General features: G+C 33.8%; 3 protein-coding genes across 5 annotated transcripts; 1 reads left to right on the forward strand and 2 right to left on the reverse strand.

The window, feature by feature from the left end:
- Positions 1–9,680: 9,680 nt before the first annotated feature.
- Positions 9,681–10,790, forward strand: LOC100643509 (ubiquitin-60S ribosomal protein L40). 2 transcript variants are annotated; one of them, XM_012318770.3, is made up of 3 exons: positions 9,681–9,825; positions 10,230–10,432; positions 10,514–10,790. In XM_012318770.3, exons 2-3 carry the CDS (start codon positions 10,243–10,245, stop codon positions 10,708–10,710), a joined length of 387 nt encoding a protein of 128 aa, XP_012174160.1. In that variant the 5' UTR covers positions 9,681–9,825; positions 10,230–10,242; the 3' UTR covers positions 10,711–10,790. The 2 variants fall into 2 exon arrangements, with proteins under 2 accessions (XP_012174160.1, XP_003402429.1); XM_003402381.4 differs by having other exon boundaries at positions 9,699–9,825; positions 10,233–10,432.
- LOC100643388 (polyphosphoinositide phosphatase) lies at positions 10,788–16,198 on the reverse strand. 2 transcript variants are annotated; one of them, XM_003402380.4, is made up of 15 exons: positions 15,957–16,198; positions 15,525–15,876; positions 15,227–15,452; positions 14,666–14,830; positions 13,806–14,190; positions 13,482–13,728; positions 13,211–13,406; positions 12,941–13,139; positions 12,296–12,868; positions 12,119–12,231; positions 11,800–12,040; positions 11,523–11,738; positions 11,255–11,437; positions 11,031–11,199; positions 10,788–10,964 (listed from the first exon to the last, which is right to left on the reverse strand). In XM_003402380.4, the coding sequence occupies exons 2-15, from the start codon at positions 15,606–15,608 to the stop codon at positions 10,872–10,874; spliced, it is 3,090 nt and encodes a 1,029-aa protein (XP_003402428.1). In that variant the 5' UTR covers positions 15,609–15,876; positions 15,957–16,198; the 3' UTR covers positions 10,788–10,871. The 2 variants fall into 2 exon arrangements, with proteins under 2 accessions (XP_003402428.1, XP_048261322.1); XM_048405365.1 differs by lacking the exon at positions 14,666–14,830.
- A 127-nt stretch (positions 16,199–16,325) lies between these two features.
- Positions 16,326–17,405, reverse strand: LOC100647597. Its single transcript, XM_012318771.3, has 3 exons — positions 17,203–17,405; positions 16,662–16,805; positions 16,326–16,583 (listed from the first exon to the last, which is right to left on the reverse strand). The coding sequence occupies exons 1-3, from the start codon at positions 17,275–17,277 to the stop codon at positions 16,449–16,451; spliced, it is 354 nt and encodes a 117-aa protein (XP_012174161.1). The 5' UTR covers positions 17,278–17,405; the 3' UTR covers positions 16,326–16,448.
- Between the last annotated feature and the right edge of the window lie 855 nt (positions 17,406–18,260).

The following is an 18,260-nucleotide window of genomic DNA, read 5'->3' on the forward strand; positions in this document are numbered from 1 at the left end:
GATACGTTTCTACACAAAAGTACACAGCATCGTTGTGATGCTCTTTATTAAACTTTTATAAAGTCTAACAACGTGCCTATTACTGACGAACGAATTATGATATAATTCGAATCATCCGACAAACGGGACATATCATGGTTAATAGCATGGACAAGAGAACTCGTAAACCGTAATCGAAGCAGCGAATTAGAACCCATAAATACAAATCAAGGCTACACGTTACATCTCGATCTTGCATACACGTTCAACTAAGCGAAACTTTGAACTATGACCAATGCTCTGTGCCGACAGTTCAGTTCAGTGAAAGCAATACACTTATACAACGAAGACAGCGGAATGATCGATGTGATTGGTAAGATGTTCGCTACTCGTCGTTCCAACAATGGTAAAGTGTCCAACAATTTCTTTTTGCCGCGAACATTTCCGTGTCATTCGGGCCTTACTCGAGCCTTTTTTGTAACTTTGCTATTCAGAGAAATACGTCACGAATGCGTACAACAGTTGAAAAGTTTCAGCCTGGCGTGAACATCAAATGCAATAGAGATACCAGCGCGAGAACTATACAACAGAATGTAATACTACAATACGACGCATTATAAACTTCCAGCATCATCTAGCTTTACATTAACAATGAAATGTTAGCTACATTATCGTGAATTTGATTTCTCCGCAATCAGGTGGCAGCGCGCATGTCCAACGTGGCACTGTATACAAGTTGGCATTAACAAGAGAATAAATTATCCCATTCGGCACGAACCTTTCATAACTCAGTGGAAAATTAGCATAAGATCAATATTGCTTTTTCACCGCGCCACTGACGGAACATCACCCTTCGGTTCCACGTACCCGCTAACGAGACTGACGCATTCGTGCAATCGTATCATCGAATTTCAGAAAATATTCCGATCGATCGAAACAAATTTAATTCGATGACGCAATTTCTGCGTTATCGTTTCTCATGTAGCTAACCCAAACTCGGTAACCTTTACGAAGCAGCCCTCTATTTTACGTAATCCCCCTGACGACGACGTTGACCGAATAAAAATACTCCCTAGTGACGGCATTATAGTTATGAACGGTTAGCTTCACCGACCAATATATCGGTTGGTATAAAAATAAAAATTCTCCGGCCTATTGGAAAGAGAAAGGAGTGCAGTGACGTTTCCAGGTTCACGTAAGAGTCTACTACGTAATCGAGGATGCTTACATGAATGCTGCGTACTCTGTCGTGATTCACGTTACCAATAGGAATCGAGGTGATATGAAACGGGAAGAGTGACGTAAAGAGTAAGAAGGTAAGAGCAAGAGGAGGAAGCAAAAATATATCTGTAAGAACGGAATGAAAGAAAGAGGAAGATGGTGCGCGTAAGTACGTATTTTGTAGTAGACTGTGGTCCACGTGACCGGTTGTGCTCTGAGAGTGGAAAGCCGAGGTCAATGCTTTCCGTCCAAGGCCAAAGGACCGGCAGAGCCAAGACTCGAGTGGGTACTCGGATACGAAGAGTACACAGCATCCAACGTTGAAAGCAAGCAGCACGCAAGAGGGAGAGACCACCGATCTCGGCCCTTTGCCTTTACCTTTTACAACTTGCTTCTTTTCTCCTTCGCTCCCGAGTTCTCGAGGTTAAACGAGGTTCTCGCTCTCACCATGGGAATCTTTCGTACGTGCCGCGTTATATGGACGCGAATGCCGTTCTTGCGATTCGAAGCAATTGGACTCACAACCTTTAATCGTCAGCCAACCAATCGAGAAAACGTGGAAAAACCACTTGCACCGAATCCCTTGGTATCGATGCCTTTATCTCGCTGCGTCGAAATCAAAGACGAATATAACACTGCTAGAGATAGTGAAAGGCCGGTTCAACAACCAAGCTGTTTGCGGTAATCGAGCAACGGAGAATCGCTCGTTTCTTCTTCTTCCGCCAACTTGCGCACGAAATGGTCAACTACGTGTTTCGTAGGTGCGCATCACATGCGCGCTATTTGCCGGAATAAATTCCTTACTCGGACCAGTAGCACCGACGCGCTGTGAAAAAACTATGCGAGAAAACTACGAAATCCTCATAAACTCGTTCCTCGACGATCGACAATCGACGGTGCTATTTTCAGATAATCTTTATTCTAAATTTCTAAGTAGATAAAAAAGCAGTCATAAACTGGTAACGGATTTACTAAAAGTACGAACTCAATTTCTGGTAATTTTGACGACAAGAAAGACACGCGGCAAGGAATAAACAAGGTGTACGTCGTCGAAATTGCCCGAAGCTATACAGCTATATAAAACGATGCTTCGAAAAGTTTGCCATCAATTCAACGCCGCATCGCAGAAGCTATATGATTTGGCGTGTCGTCGTACACTTTTCTTAAACGTTTCATGTGAGTAACATAAATTTATGCGACAAGCCAAGTTTCCTAAGTTGAACTTGTTCGCTTCTACACTGAATTACCAGCTAAATGATTCCTCCAGAAAAGTATGCTGAAACAGGATTGGCGATCATTGGTACAGCTTTCGCAATTGTCCATATCGTATCACGATTATAAGCGAAAAAAATGTACTAGGTCCACGTATTCCACCTTTCGAGAAGACACGTTCTATAGTCGTAATTGCATTGTGAGCTGTAGTAAAATGCACACATAGCTAGCGCAAAATTTGGTCCACGAGCAACGTCAAATGATCTGTCCTATAAATTCTCGAACACGTTGCCTGATTGAATATCCGATCAGGGGGCACAAGTGGCGCAGTTAGGAATGTATGTTAGAAACTCGTTTAATGCTAACCCTCGGGACTGAAATTCTGCGGTAGTGACGGTGGTAGTAGCGGCGGTGGCTGCTGCCGGTGCAGTCGGTTTCCAGGCACGCAAACTCGCACCAACTGATCCGCCATTCCCGCTCGTACCGTTGCACCAACCGTACAGTTAACTTACGATTAGTTTACAGTTTATAATCGAATTTGAAGAACGAATCAAGATTAAGAGTTGACTATTTTGCTTCATGACTTACATCGCATTCGTACAAATCTTTCGTTAACTCGGTCCTACCGCCTTTACAGTCTCGGTAATATCAATAAGAAAACGAGAACTTTCGTGAATACATATGTGCCAAATAGCAGCGAACAAGATGTTTTGAAACAAACTCGAGAGATCCTCTTCCTAATCGAAAGCAAGCGCCATCCGCTGAAGTGTCACGTTCAATGATAGAAAAGGATGTAACGCAATCTGTGTAAGTGTACGAGTTACGAGAATACAGATCGTCAAAATCTATGAAATTCGTCTAATCGCCTTCGCGTGGAGATATTGCCCACATAAATCGAATCCAGAAATTTGAAACCAAACGTTTCTGATCATTTTTAACTTTGCCAATATTTTCTTCGAGAAAACCTAAAAAGCTAATTGTAACGTCTTGTACCACCTAATTTTCAAAGTATGTACATATAGCGTAAGATAGGTACGATATTCATATATATATATTTCTTTTTTTGACACGTGGATAAAAGGAAACAATAAAATGAGAAAGTTGTTTGAAGCAGAAAGTTCCAAGTAAAAGGGAACACGATACGCGTATAGATCAATTTTTCTATGTCAAAACGTCCATACACAGTGCACGCCACATTTCCTATACTCGTATGCGTTGCATTACGTCAACTGACCCAATTTGGAGAGTGCTTGAACGTAGACAATGTTCATGTTGGGTGACGCCTAATAAGGTATGAAGAGGCGTACTCCGGACACGACATAGAACACGCAGGCACATACCTGTCTGCACATGCTTGCGAGGAAGCAGTGTGCCGAGTGCTAGCCGAGCTGCAACTACAACTGTTCTCTTCCACCGATTCCTGATCCTACTGTCGACGACGTCGTCGCCGTCTTCGCCGTCGTGAATAGCCCGGGTACACATGCATATTCAGACTGGGCGACCAGTCGCCGAGTAAATTAGACTATTTGGCCCGCTCCATTATTGAAGGAAACCTGTGGAACGGAGCTGCTGCAGCTTGTAATACGCCACCGCAGCGTTCGCAACTTCGCGACCCCATGACATTCACCAACTTCCAGCGAATGCGGGAGACAGAGAGAAAGATTAGGGTAAGAGAGAGAAAAGCGATAGACGAAAGAGGAAAGCCGAGTACAGAAAGGAAGCTGATGTAGGAGACAAAGAAAAAAAGACTTGGATTTACACTTCGGCATAAGACATCAGACGAGTAAATTTGTTGCGTGTTCCGATGTTAAAGTACATATTTACTTGCAACCTTCAAATAAAAGAAGTTTCCTACTTTGAAAATACAAGAAGAAGCTATATTTCAGTTAGAAAAATTACATTTTTCTAAAGTATTTGATTTTCAGAAAATGTGTTATTATGCTGAAGACTAAGAACTATTTATTATTAGCGTTTTTCTTTTCATTTTTCTTCGGTCGCGAAAAGAAGATCGATCGGAGAATCATAATCGTCTTACTTTAAGATTTTCCTCGTAACTCGTTGCAACATAATATCATTCGTTGGTTCGTTTCAATAATAACGATTCTGTGAGTGAAACGACAGATCACCGTGCGAATGACGAAATAACGCAAGTCAAGCTCCACGGTTTCGAACCGGAGCGGGTGCGCGACCACCGACTTCCGCTCTGATTTTACGAATCAAAGGAAAAAGGAACCGTTAACCGTTTTATTCGACTTAAACCGGTTTCAAATAGTAAACCCGCCATACACTATGGGGGGACATTAATTACAGACTACTGTAATATCACTAATGAGATATCTATAAAATATACCTATCACTTACTGAATTTTCTTATCGCAGGATTTGGAGTTTGAAATCTTGCGAGCTCTCTTATCATTTTACGACATTCTCGGTTACTAGTTCACCTATTCTAGATTAAATTCGTAATCTGTTTATTACGAAGATAGAAATCTAAGTGGTTAATTAAATGATCTGGTGCCGCGTTTTGTGACTCCTATAAGGAAGACTATTTCCGACAGATTGCGATTTAACATAATAAGAATTTCGCGTCACGCAGATATCAGAAAACATTGATAAAGCTACGTTATACATACATACATATTTCATTCCGTGTCATTTTTCGCAGGTGAGACGTTAAAAGCATTAAATACCGAGTATTCATAGTCTGGATAGATTGGTAAAATATGGATTATATGTATACATACATACGTATCTTCTTTTTATTCCGTTCGCTACCCATTACGTTATTCGAAGAAGTTTCTTATTCAGGGAGTCTCGACGAAAAGCAAGGTAACTCCTTTAAACTCTTGCGTTAAATAAAGTCGAGGGACGTTTAATTTACATATATTTACTCTCCCTATTCCCCTTTTTCCTTTCGGTGGTTCCAAGAGGCGTGATGTCCTTTTCTCGGTGCAGTCTAATCCACGTATTCTCTTTCGTTCGTCGTCCCTTCCCACTGTCTCTGTCTAACCCGAAAACTCGCTGACCTAATTTCCACGAAACTGCATTGCGTGTCCTACCTGTACTGTTGCACCTACTGCATTCGAAACTATACGTTCCCCTTACCTCTCGATGTCCTTCGTGCAGATATACCTACATGATGCACACCGCCAATTCCCCTCACTTTTCCCTCACTTTCCTGATATGTTCATTCTATGCGGAGAAAAAGAGACGCTATTTGGTGCACCGCACTTATCTCCCATATTCGTAAACGCATCTGTTATGAAGGGACCTTTATCTGACCAATAGCTGCACGACCGGCATATTGCATGATATAACGAAAGAAAAAAGGTAGAAATAAAAAGAATCGGACATCGATTTAGGCAGATGAGAATCAGCGGGTCGCAGAATCGCTTGAACGAGCAAACTGCGAAGAATGGAAGGACGAGGGACACGAGGGAGAGCAGGGAGTTTTGATGGAAAAGTTTTATCTCGGATCGCAATGGCATTTCATACTCATTTTGTGGTCCCTTTATCGTAGCTGTCGATGTACGAAAACGCTAAAGTTATTACCAGGAGGGAAGAATTACATTTTGGTCTGTAAGCAAGCAAATATAAATTTTGCGGAACCGTCGATAAAATTCTGAAAGTTCGTCAGTTTCTTATCGAACAAGTTTGCTTACAAATTTTACGATACGGAAATTTTTGTTATCCCGGGGATACTTGTACGAACACTCTTCAATGATTATACGTGAAATATAACCTTATAGATCTATTATCTACATACGAATTACATTTGTACGTATATACATATATATCGTTCAATTTCCAACGAAAAATAAATAGGTCTTTAGTTGCTGATAAACAACAATTTATAAAATTTCAACGTCGAACAGACATAGCATAATAAATTACACGAAAACCTGAGGGCTTGATCAAGGCACGAGATAAAAGAGGATAGACTCGTTCATTCATCAATGAACTCTAATTACGGCTAAGAAGCACAACGACGATTAAACGTGGTTTCGGGCCACGTTCGTAACAACTTTTAATTGCACTTCTCCGATTCTCTCTGAACGAAAGGTGGCGACTGCTGGTGGAATAGCAGCGTAGGAAGAGACCGAGTAGAAGACCAAAAGAAATAAAAGATAAGATAGTACAAAAGGTTGTGGAGAAACGTTAGGGTTCGGCGTCGACGGAAATCGATAATTCGATCTTCGATCCAGAAACCAGGTTTGCGCGTTCTTCGGTAAAAGCGTGTACGAGTCGAGGTCAAAGTGTCATGAAAGCTTAACCATAGTTGAACGAGTTCACTTTAGAGTTAGACTTCAATTTTAGCCCGTATATCGTGGCCCCTGCAGTTTAATGATCTTACTGACTCGGACAGGCTTTTCCATTATTAGTTCGTTCACTGATAAATTCATCTGCTTATGTGTCTCAGGCAAAGACACCGATAAGAGGTCTCGTTGATCCGATGGATACCTCGTATCAGACATTAAACAGTATACAATGGAATTGAGGTGAACGATCAAAATAAGCACTAAATAAAATCCCTGAATGTCGTGCTAATAGCGAAAGTTCTACAGCAAGAACTACAAGAAAATATTTAGAAGATAATTACAAGGGTAATTGAAAAAGGAAACTAGGTAAACCGGCCAGCAATGATTACAAAAAAACGCAAATGCTTTATTTGGTAGGAGAGCAACCCAGTCTGGCGAACCTGAACATGAACATAGCTTGCTTGCCGCGGGTGATACCTGCTCTTGATCCATGTCATCGTTATTAACTGTTCTAACGAGTACACGATTTTGCCATAGGGAATTCACTAACGAACCAGCGAGATAGAAATACATTTTCGATATATAAAACTGGAAATATTATGTTTAATCGGTCCTTGTTCGCAATTTCCAGAAATGATACATGGACCGAAGTTGTATTTAATTCATACGTTTAAGGATAAGAGTATGGCATGCAGCGTATGTAAATGGAAATCGCGTCAGAACATGGAATACAGATATCCATTAATGGACAAGTGGCCAAATGTCATAGCAGCAATAGCAGTCACAACTGCATTGGACATCCGTTGTTTTTCGGAGGGAAAAGTAAACACTAGAGTAAAGTAGTATCGACCGATAGTTTTGTAAATAAAGACCAATTGCGACTGTTAGGGATACAATACGATTTGACCATACCAGAATTCCCGTATACTGTTTCGATGTCGGAATTGTTCTGTCTACATTCTAGTAGATCCGCTATAAAATAGTCGCTAAATGACTGTTCGCTCACAGTGATTGCGTCTAGAAACGGAAAATATTCTCTGTTTTTTCTCTATTATTAAGTAATATCTATATTCACCAGCAAAAATTTGTACAATGATGTCAACGTAATACCTATTTGTAGAGAAAAGTTTTTTATTTTATTCGTTATTTCCGACACTATCGTACTTGCATGATCAAAATTTAACATCTGTTAAACAAATACGCAAATTGATCAATCAACTTTCAGTGTTAGATATTCATTTGCAAACGATCGAAACAAAGAGAGAAAGCAATACTATCATAAATTAATTTCCCACCTGCATACATCAAAAAATGGTTTTTCGTACATAACATTACCGTTAAAGCACGATTACTCATTAACAACAATTTATATCAACTATGCAATAATCATTGCAACTATCGAGAATTTCACCATTGTAGATTTCTATTAATATTTACTTTATTCTCATACATCATTAAAACGTACTAATTCGCATTCCCAACCATAGTCAGTCCATCTAAACCCCGATCTAGTTGCTGTTCAATTTTCACAATAGCCTTGAGACCATGGTTAACTTCATTGAAGTTCAACAACTCGAAATAACTTTCGACAACACACTTGATCAATGCAACGAATTGAGATGTGTTTTCTGGCGTATAGGAAACAGCCAGTGGAATTTATAATGAGGAAACTTTGATAACAAACTTCGATGGAGATTTACAACTCCTCTATAATGTTATACAAAAACCGAAGCTACTCGATGAAGCAATCTCAGAACGGATTACAAGAACAACCTTGTTGTTTACTCCATTTCACCTGTAAGGCGAATACATTGTATCACGGGGAATCATGTACATACATATACATACATCGAACATCCAAAGCTGTATTGTGGATTACGAGTTCGATATGCATTCTAATTGGCGAGATGCATCTCATTTTAAGTTAAGAAATGTTGTGTTTAGTGAATTAATTGTAAATGCCTTTGCGTTAACGATTTCACAGCCTATCTACTAGTAGTAGATAGGCTACATAACCTATCTACTACTATCAAAATTAATGATACATTTTACATACTTTCTTTACTTTCCACTGCATTTCTCTTTATCTACATTCTTACGTATAACGCATTGATCCATGACGTTCAGAATGTAAAGAGATTCTCGTTCAGTAAATGCAAAAGCATTCAAACCGGCAAAGCATCATAAAGCTTCTTATATTTCTTCAAAGTATCGTAAAACTCATTCGAGTTTATGAGATCCATTCACGAAGAACATATCTGTGAGAAATTATAAACATACCTGCGAAATTCTACAAATTGTACAAACTCTATGGTAAGCTACAGATTCTAATGGGAGTTTCTAAAAAATAACCATTCTATTTGAAAATATGTAAAATCTTAGATAATTCCTAGCTTTAAAGGCCGTTGTAAAACACTTTTAATTGTGGGGCTTTTCGGCCGGTAAACATCTAGGTCAAAGTATAAAGTTTAAGGGTTACTACTGAAATTTGCATATAACCATGGCCTAAGGCATGGAATGAAACCTTCGTCTTCTGAAGAAAGCAGTACGTACATTGGATATAACATGCGCACGCGTATCATACATGTTTGTAATGCAACGTAGACACATATATGCATCTATATTTTTACAATTATAAAATACAAATATATTATCAGAAGATATACAAATATAATTCAAAGTTATAAACCATTAACTAAAGAGTTTGTTAAAGAAAATAATATTATATAATATTTAACGTTCAATACATTCAAATAAGATTAAGATAAATATGCATTGTAATAGGAATAACGATAATATTCAGGAGGTGATGTTTTTTTTTTTATAAAAATGACTGTATCAGCGTTTTCAAGTTGTACAATACATTGAAAATGAATCGTCTTAATTATTAATACTTATTAACAATACTCACGATAGGCTGAAAACAACTTCTTTCAAATATGCAGTAACGACGTAAATTTTCAATAATTACACACTTTGTATGCAAATTAAGCACAATAAATATTCTTGCAAACACTTTTCTTTGAAATAATAGTATTATTCGCCACGAGAGGGCTAGTATATCTATATAATTGATTTTCATGTGGACGGAAGTTACAGTGCTGCCACCGTAAAGTCCTTTTAGGTTGTTTTCAGCAAGCACGCTCTTCTAACGGTAAGAATTCAATATTGTTTGGAATTTTTATACTTTAAAATGTTCTTACGAAGTTATAAATTGATTTTAAATTGAATTAGTAAATAGTTAATGAAAAAATTACATATATAATGAAACAATTAAACAAAAGGGTTTCAAAAACAATTGCAACGCGTTACGTTGCTAGAATACACGTTTATAAACGAAATGTCTATTGTGAAATTTTCTAGTCACTTCTACATATTTTAGTGAACTTAATAATAAAAAAAAATAGTAGATAACAAAGAGAAATTAGGAACGTAGAAAATTAATTGTCGAACTCAACCATTTTGCCGAGTAAATATTGTATACTTTTGTAACGTGCCTGTTTTACATTATGATCTTTTATTACATATACATTTTCAATCTTTTTTATACTAAAAAAGTAGATACACCAAGATGCAGATATTTGTGAAAACTTTGACTGGTAAAACCATCACCCTTGAAGTAGAAGCATCAGATACTATTGAAAATGTAAAAGCTAAAATCCAGGACAAGGAAGGAATTCCACCTGATCAGCAACGTCTTATTTTTGCTGGAAAGCAATTGGAAGATGGACGTACTCTGTCAGATTATAATATTCAAAAAGGTATCTTGTAACTTCATTAAAGAAGTTCCAATACTTTATATATTTTATAGCCCATAACAATAGTTTTTATGTTTTGAACAGAATCTACTTTGCATCTTGTTCTTCGACTTCGTGGTGGTGTCATCGAACCTACTTTGCGTATTCTTGCACAGAAATACAATTGTGATAAAATGATTTGTAGAAAATGTTATGCCCGTCTTCATCCACGTGCAACCAACTGTCGTAAGAAGAAGTGTGGCCATACAAACAACATTCGACCAAAAAAGAAGCTGAAGTAGACTACATATAATGTTTGCTTATTTTGCAGATATATGTATTTCTAAAAGATGGTGTTAATAAAACATACATAAAGAAGTAACCAGATTTTGTTAACACTTTATTATATATTAATTTATATAGATGTACACAAAAACATAAAACAAACTTTAACACATAATATTCAATTTGAATATATTAATCTTTTTGGGAACTGTTGTTTCACATAGCTCTCATACAAGATAATATCATTGGCGCTTGGCACAGAACCACCTACCTAGATAATATATATAATTTTAATATGATAAGAAAGATTTATATGCTAATGACAATATATACTCACCTCTGCTCTTTTAACATATTGCTCATATATACTAATGCTAGACTTCTTTATTACTGGTACTTGAACTACAGTAGTTGTCACTTCAGGGAATGACACTTGTTGAGTTAATTTTAAACGTAGTTTCGTGTAATCCGAGGAATATGTCGCATTGCGTCCAATTAATGCAAATCTATTAAAAATATATATCAAAAAAGTATCCTTTAATATGTATAGAAGCAATTTACCTTTTATATAATATGACATCATTCCTTTTAGGATATTGGGGTTGAGTACCATACACTTCTCTCATAGACGGAAATAATAATTCAAAAGATGTGAATTCCGAGCTGTCTTTCGACATTACGAATTGAGAATCATTAGTATGCTGATGATTCTCATATTCGTCGGAACTTGAATCATCGCTAGAACTATGGAATATTATACATAAAAATTAAGATCCAAAAAATTATATTTGCTTCAATTTTCCTTCGCTCTATTAATGACTTGTACTACCTTGCACTCGATGTTGTGCTACTGGTACTACTTTGCCCAGTCATTGAAGGATTCTTCATATTTAAATTTTTATTACCAGTCTCTTCTCTTCTTCTACCTGGTCGTATTCGTACTGCAAATGGACTAAAACTGGTTGTAAAATGCGGCATGAAATCTCGAACAGAATGACTAATTTTATACGCGTAAACTTCGGAAAGTAAAGACAGTTCGTATGGCCTACAAAAAAATATATAAATGAACCACTATATTACATTCACATTATGAAATGTTTCAATACCTATGGTAATCGTAATAAACATCAATCATTTCCTCAGTTGAATTTTGAACTTGTATTATTTCTGAACATGTTTTTGTTATTTCATTTAATGCATATGGTAGACATCTTAATACAGTAGTATCCCACCACTGCGTTAAAGCTTTTGTTCTGCGGGAGTAGTGACAAGCGGGTTTATGATGAAGATAGTAATCTGTTAGAAGTTCCCAAATAGGAGGCTTTCCTTCTTCAGGTATAAATAAACCTGTAAGAAATATTCAAATACAAATTTCATTTACTATTCTGATCTATCTCTATTATTTAATCTCATATTTATATTTACCTAAAAATAAATTAATTGTATGTTGTTTTTCTTGATCGCTAAACGTGTTACTATAATATCTACTGAGAGTTTGCATAATATCATTACCCTGACTTGTCCATGGTGCAGTTTTTCTAAATTATAAAATAAAAATCTCTCATCATAATTGAAAATATATACAATATTATGCAATTTTACCTGTAAGTTTTTATTCTATGCACCAATTGAGAGCCACCATATTGTAATGCTAATGTATCACCGTGATCCTCATATAATTCTTCTAACATTCTTACACAATCAGAATCAAATTCTAATTTAGGAGATTCTAATACTCCTAAAGCACACAATTGGAATCCCAAAGCACATTTTCCTATCGCAAATTGTGCTGTGTTCGTACGATCTAAACAATCAACACAATTTGTTCTAATAATACCAGTTTGTAATGTACCCCTTTTACCGAAGCATTGTCTTACTTTGTTTTCTATATAATGTAATTCATTATACTGATTTTCTCTGGCAAATTTAAAATCGGTACTACAGCTGACAGATAGATTATCTTCAATGGAAATATTTGTATAATTTTGAACGCCATATGTATTGAATGAAGAAATCGTGTTTGAATTTGTTTTATGAGATTTTTTATTGTAATTAGACTGAGGAGAAAATAAATTCCTTTGACTATAATATGGATTTTGTGATTGAAAAATACCAGTTTTCAAAACTGCATTATGTGCTATATTTGCCAATCGTGCCATAACATTAAACTTTTTTCTGAAAAAAAAAAAAAAATGATTAAAAATTATATCTAGTACTAGAACATAAAATCACTACATGCAATTGTACCTTTTGTTCATTCGAGCCATGTCAAACCTTATATATTGAATATGATGTTCTGGAGATAAAAATTGGTTTAAATATTTAACAGCCATATACAATTCTTCACTCAATGTACTTTCATGTTTCTTCTTTTCACGTTTTTTAACAAGATTGAGAATTATAATTGGAGAACCATATCTTCTTAAAAGTTGATTAAAATGTGCACCTGGGTTTTTTTAATAATTAAATGTTGATTGTATCATATATAAATATAATGATACCATTTAACTTCTATACCTGCTGTTTCTACATAAGGATCAGCCAAATCACACGTGATAGTAGGTTTAGGAACCATTTTACTAACATCCTGACTCCAATGTCCAGGAACTGATCCACGCATTTGTACAAAAGAACTAAAACGGCCTTTACTTAAAGAACTCACTCCAGAATCATGTACAATTTGTTCTGTTTCTACTTCATTTGCAACATCTCCCTGAAGTAATAAAATTACCTTTTAGTGGTATACAGTTACAATAGTACAACATAAATATCATTTAATTATACATACATCAAAATTTGCTCCACGTTTTAAAAATCTGGTACCTGCATACTTATTACTCCTTCTAGCTATAACAGTTATATACATAGATCTTCCAAAAATACTGACATTTGATTGACCAATAAAACCGTGTGTAACATATAAAATCCAGTCACGATGCAAGTCCTTTTCTACTGGTTTCAATAAATGCGAATTCCACACAAATCGACGGTGCGGATTACTTCGTACACCGTAATCGATATATTTTTCTGTACCACTAAAAATATTACCAATTGTCAAGTTTTATTGAGTGTTTAATTTTGAAAAACTTATTAGTTGATTATTATAACAAACCTATTATGCCAATAATTTTTTTTAGATGCCCAAATATTGAAAAAGTCTTCTGCATCTTCAGTATCGCTATTCTCTGCTTGATTTGAATCCGTGTTATTTGTATTAAAAATATCAGGTTTGATATGTTTTGGTGGAGTCATGTTATTTTGTAAAGTATGTGTTAGGTCATAAGAATAACTGAAGTAGAAATTACTACTAAGATCTATGCTTTGAAACATCTTCACATATCTTTGTTCATCAGGGTGAAAAACACGAATAGTATCATTTGGAATATAAATCATTGAAGTGTCTTCTATTTTATATATTGTATGATGCCCAATTACAGCCACTCTACGTCGTTTAGTTACAAGAATTATATAGTATCCTTCTAAGAAACGTACAAAACCTAATAGAATAATTTTTAACCATTATTTTATTAGTATAAATCATTTTTACATTTTATTTATTACATATCTAATATATTGTGCATATAACATGGTTAACTTTCTAACTGCAAGTAAAATAGCATGCAAATATAATTTTGTGTGATATCATGCTAAAAACATACATGTGCTGCAATATCTTACACACAGAATATTTATATTGATACAATAAGTATTTAATATCATTTCTTATTGCATATGATTTTATTTTTGAGTTTTAAATTTTCAATTTAATAGTTTATTGTAAAGTTACCATACAGAATGACCATTATTGCATTTAAGCTACATTTGCATCTTATTATATTACATATGTATCACTTACTATAAAATTGATTTTTGTGTGTATATGTGCATGTGTATTAAATTTTCTTTGTTAAGATTGTTATTCTGTTTCAAATGTATGATGTTTCACTGAATATGAAAGAGATTGGTCCTTACCAAGAAGACCAAAAGCTGGTACTAGTCGAGGGAAAGTTTCTCTCTGCCACATTGTTTTCCAGGTGAATTTAGTTTGAGTTGGTTTGTGCAATGGTTTCTGACATTCTTGGTGTTCAGATTCTTCTGATACACCATTGTCAGATGTAGATTCTTTGTGAATGTTGCCTTTGTTAGCAAGCAAATACATAATATATGGAAACTAAGTCTTATATAATATTTTAGCAATAGTTTTACTCCAATATTACTATGTATATTTATGTTATTTTGCGTCTAGTATTAAAATGCAATTGATGCAAAACATGCATGCCAAGAATTAAATCATGCAAAATTATAAAGCTTAAGCTATGTCTCTGACATGTACGTTGCTCTTACATATTACATACAATGTAACTATGTATTAATAAAAAACAAAGAATTGATATATAAAATTATACTCTTATTCTCTCTATACAATTATGTGTCATATATAGTTATTACAAAATATGAAAAATTTCTTTATTGTAAAAGCATATGTACTGATAATTTATGTGAGAAACTAATAAAGAAATTAATATTGCTTACCAACAATTCCAAAAGCCGAAACAATTTTGGCAACTCCTCCAATATTACTTCTTTGCCCACTACGTGTACGATTACCCATGTCTATCATATTTACAAGGTCCTTTATTTCATCTTGAGTATATTCTCTTTTATCATCTACAACAACTAATTCTTTTGGTTCCATACGGTCTATTTTTAATACACGGAAACGTGTTAAAGTATTATTTGAACCCATTAAATAAAACCTCTGGAACATAAATTATATGTATTCAAGAATATTTAAATAATTTATTGTTTATAAGATAAAGTAAGATCTTACAGATTTTGTTTCATAAAGGGCAATTTTTTGTATTGAAGAAATAATAGGATGAAATACTACAGTTGAAATAATCTTTTCATCCATTGCAGATAAATGTTAATTTATAAATATTTAGAATGTCTTTTTCCAATACTGGTAGCTTTCTTGCAAATTCTTTGTGTATCATTTAAGTTGACGTTTAATACTATCATATATAAAATAAAAGATAGAGCTATCACTCAGTGGACTTTTTTGTCTTATGTCTCGAGTGCTTTAGAGCTGTTTTACCAGACAATTGTCATTCCCAACATTGTCAATATAATATGGAATACTATCATTTTCGGCGATTAAATTGATACAATTCCTACGTTCGCTGTAACAACCGAAAAGCAATTTCAGAACATGAGATGCGAATTCTATATATCAAGATAATCAATGTCAAGATCTCAGTACCTCGTCTATAATAAACATGTAATAAAAGTATGCTGAATCGGAAACTTCGAATTGATGTTTAAATTGTATATGAACTTGCCTTTAAAGTTCATGAAACAAATGACACAAAAATGCATTAAACATTAGGTCCATCCTATACTTTTTGTATATGTGGTATAGGTTAGGATATTTTATAATCACAAATGAAATATAGAATTCTATATAGGTACATTTCTATACATTATGTATATACATACATATATGTAATTCTTATATATTTGCATACAACACATTTTGCTATATATTATACATATGTAGTATAATATTCTCACTATACACAAACGAAAACCTAAGTATGAAAAGGTGTGTGAAGGAAGAATAAAATAAATGTATATTTAATCATTTATTTATAATAATGAGTTCGAAATATTACTTGAAGGTATAATTTATATTTTACAACAAATATCATTCCTAAGTATATCTATGCTAAAGCATTTTGATTTACTATGTGCATTAAAATTTCTTTTTGAGCTGTAATAAGTAATACATATTAGTGACAAAACAAATTGCAGTAACTGCAGAAAGTCCTACAACAATCATCTTATCCGATCTACCTCGTAAAAGATACGTAGGTTTTGTTAAGTCAGCCTGTAAAATGTATGTTTATTATATTTCTCTTTTTAATGTAATTTTATTATCAACAGATATATATGTATTTATATTTACCTGCCATTCCAGTTGAAGCTTTTTTATTTTTGCAGGTACTGTAGAATAATTCTGCTTGCCAGATAATGAAGTAGATACTGGCTTAGTTTTGACAGAATCAAACATCATTTTTATTGGTTCTATTTTTTCTAATGGCCTTGGAGACTACGACACAAGTATTAATTTTATATATTATTATACAATCAATGAAATTGGTACAAATAATATTATGTTTAGGATATTAAATTTAAATATACAATTTTTTTTATATCATAGTTTTTTAATTTCTTGGATATTGATATTATACCTACATTCTATTGATATTATGTAATTATATAAAGATGTAAAGCTTCATTCCTTACTTATCTAACATTTCTAGCATATGATAGGGAATATCATTTAACAATAAATAACTGAATGTAAAATTTTGAAATTTTGTTTTACAATTGTCATATTGAAAACAGAGTAAATCATACTTCATTGAAACAAAGTAACAAAAATGGTAAAAAGATGTTGGAAAATATATGAATCTTTGGCTTAATTTTTGTCGTTAATTACTTACTAATGGATAAAGAGCTTGTAATTGTGTCGATTGTTTTAAACGACCAGTAAATGCATTGAATTGATGGAACGACATTTTATCTATTTGCTTAACATACCTGCCCCTCTGATGGCACTTCGTAGTGAGTTTGGTGCTCTCTGGAAAAGTACTTATTTATCACACGTAACGTACATAGTGATATATGTATAAGTTGGTAGAATGCAAGCTAGGTATTTCATTATAAATTAGTCGAAAATTTTCTTATCAAATATTATTAAATAAGTTACATATATTAATTTATTTTTAACTATATAATCCGACAGCATAGCCTAATAGAATTATAAAATAGCAGTTATTTATAACAGTTTATAGATAATATTATTATGACTAAAATATATTATTATATATGTACATTTTATCACATTTTTTAATTTAGATATTATATATATTTATTATGTTACTCATTCTTACAAAAATTAAATATATTTTTATTCCATTCTACAAAATACTAGAATACAAAAACTACAGCTAGCGCTCTCTGTAGACCATTATCAATGGCGGGGTACTTAAATAAAAAATATATGTATATATATATGTATGTAATATTTGCTTTAAAAAAGGGTACAAATTTTTTAAATTCTTTTGAGATATAATCACGTTGTAATTACAACTGCTTTGTAATATCCACTTAATGAGAACATAAAATATAAGAAATTATTAATGAACTATTCAAGTATATAAGTACAGAATATCTTGTAAGTTTAGTGTATATTATTTATTGTTAAGTATTATTTAACTGCTGTGTGTTTAAAACAGAGAAAGATGATATTCTACAATTATAGATATTAATTGTAAGCAGAATTAAGAAAGAATCAGTATTAAGAATATGTGTATTAACTAATCATATTATTTCATTCAAGTAAAAACTTATGTGAAAATATGTAAACATATATAAGCTAATTTTATGTTTCAAATATATAAAATATATTTACTAATAAAACTAGTATTAATCAATTATATGTTATTTTTTGCAATAATCTTCTTAAAATGAAATCGTACTTACCAAATATTAAAAAATG

This window comes from Bombus terrestris, chromosome 4 (assembly GCF_910591885.1).
Source record: "Bombus terrestris chromosome 4, iyBomTerr1.2, whole genome shotgun sequence".
In the NCBI taxonomy this organism is placed as follows: Eukaryota; Metazoa; Arthropoda; class Insecta; order Hymenoptera; family Apidae; genus Bombus; species Bombus terrestris.

What these genes read in the sequence shown, in the direction of transcription:
- LOC100647597 (XM_012318771.3), bottom strand. Translation starts at nt 17,277, where the DNA reads ATGTCGTTCCATCAATTCAATGCATTTACTGGTCGTTTAAAACAATCG. An exon ending in TACAAGCTCTTTATCCATTA is followed by an intron (nt 16,806 to 17,202) that starts GTAAGTAATTAA and finishes CTTGTGTCGTAG; the next exon opens with TCTCCAAGGCCATTAGAAAA. An exon ending in AGCTTCAACTGGAATGGCAG is followed by an intron (nt 16,584 to 16,661) that starts GTAAATATAAAT and finishes TACATTTTACAG; the next exon opens with GCTGACTTAACAAAACCTAC.
- LOC100643509 (XM_012318770.3), top strand. Translation starts at nt 10,243, where the DNA reads ATGCAGATATTTGTGAAAACTTTGACTGGTAAAACCATCACCCTTGAA. An exon ending in AGATTATAATATTCAAAAAG is followed by an intron (nt 10,433 to 10,513) that starts GTATCTTGTAAC and finishes TGTTTTGAACAG; the next exon opens with AATCTACTTTGCATCTTGTT.
- LOC100643388 (XM_003402380.4), bottom strand. Translation starts at nt 15,608, where the DNA reads ATGGATGAAAAGATTATTTCAACTGTAGTATTTCATCCTATTATTTCT. An exon ending in CCCTTTATGAAACAAAATCT is followed by an intron (nt 15,453 to 15,524) that starts GTAAGATCTTAC and finishes TTTATGTTCCAG; the next exon opens with AGGTTTTATTTAATGGGTTC. An exon ending in ATGGCTCGAATGAACAAAAG is followed by an intron (nt 12,869 to 12,940) that starts GTACAATTGCAT and finishes TTTTTTTTTCAG; the next exon opens with AAAAAAGTTTAATGTTATGG.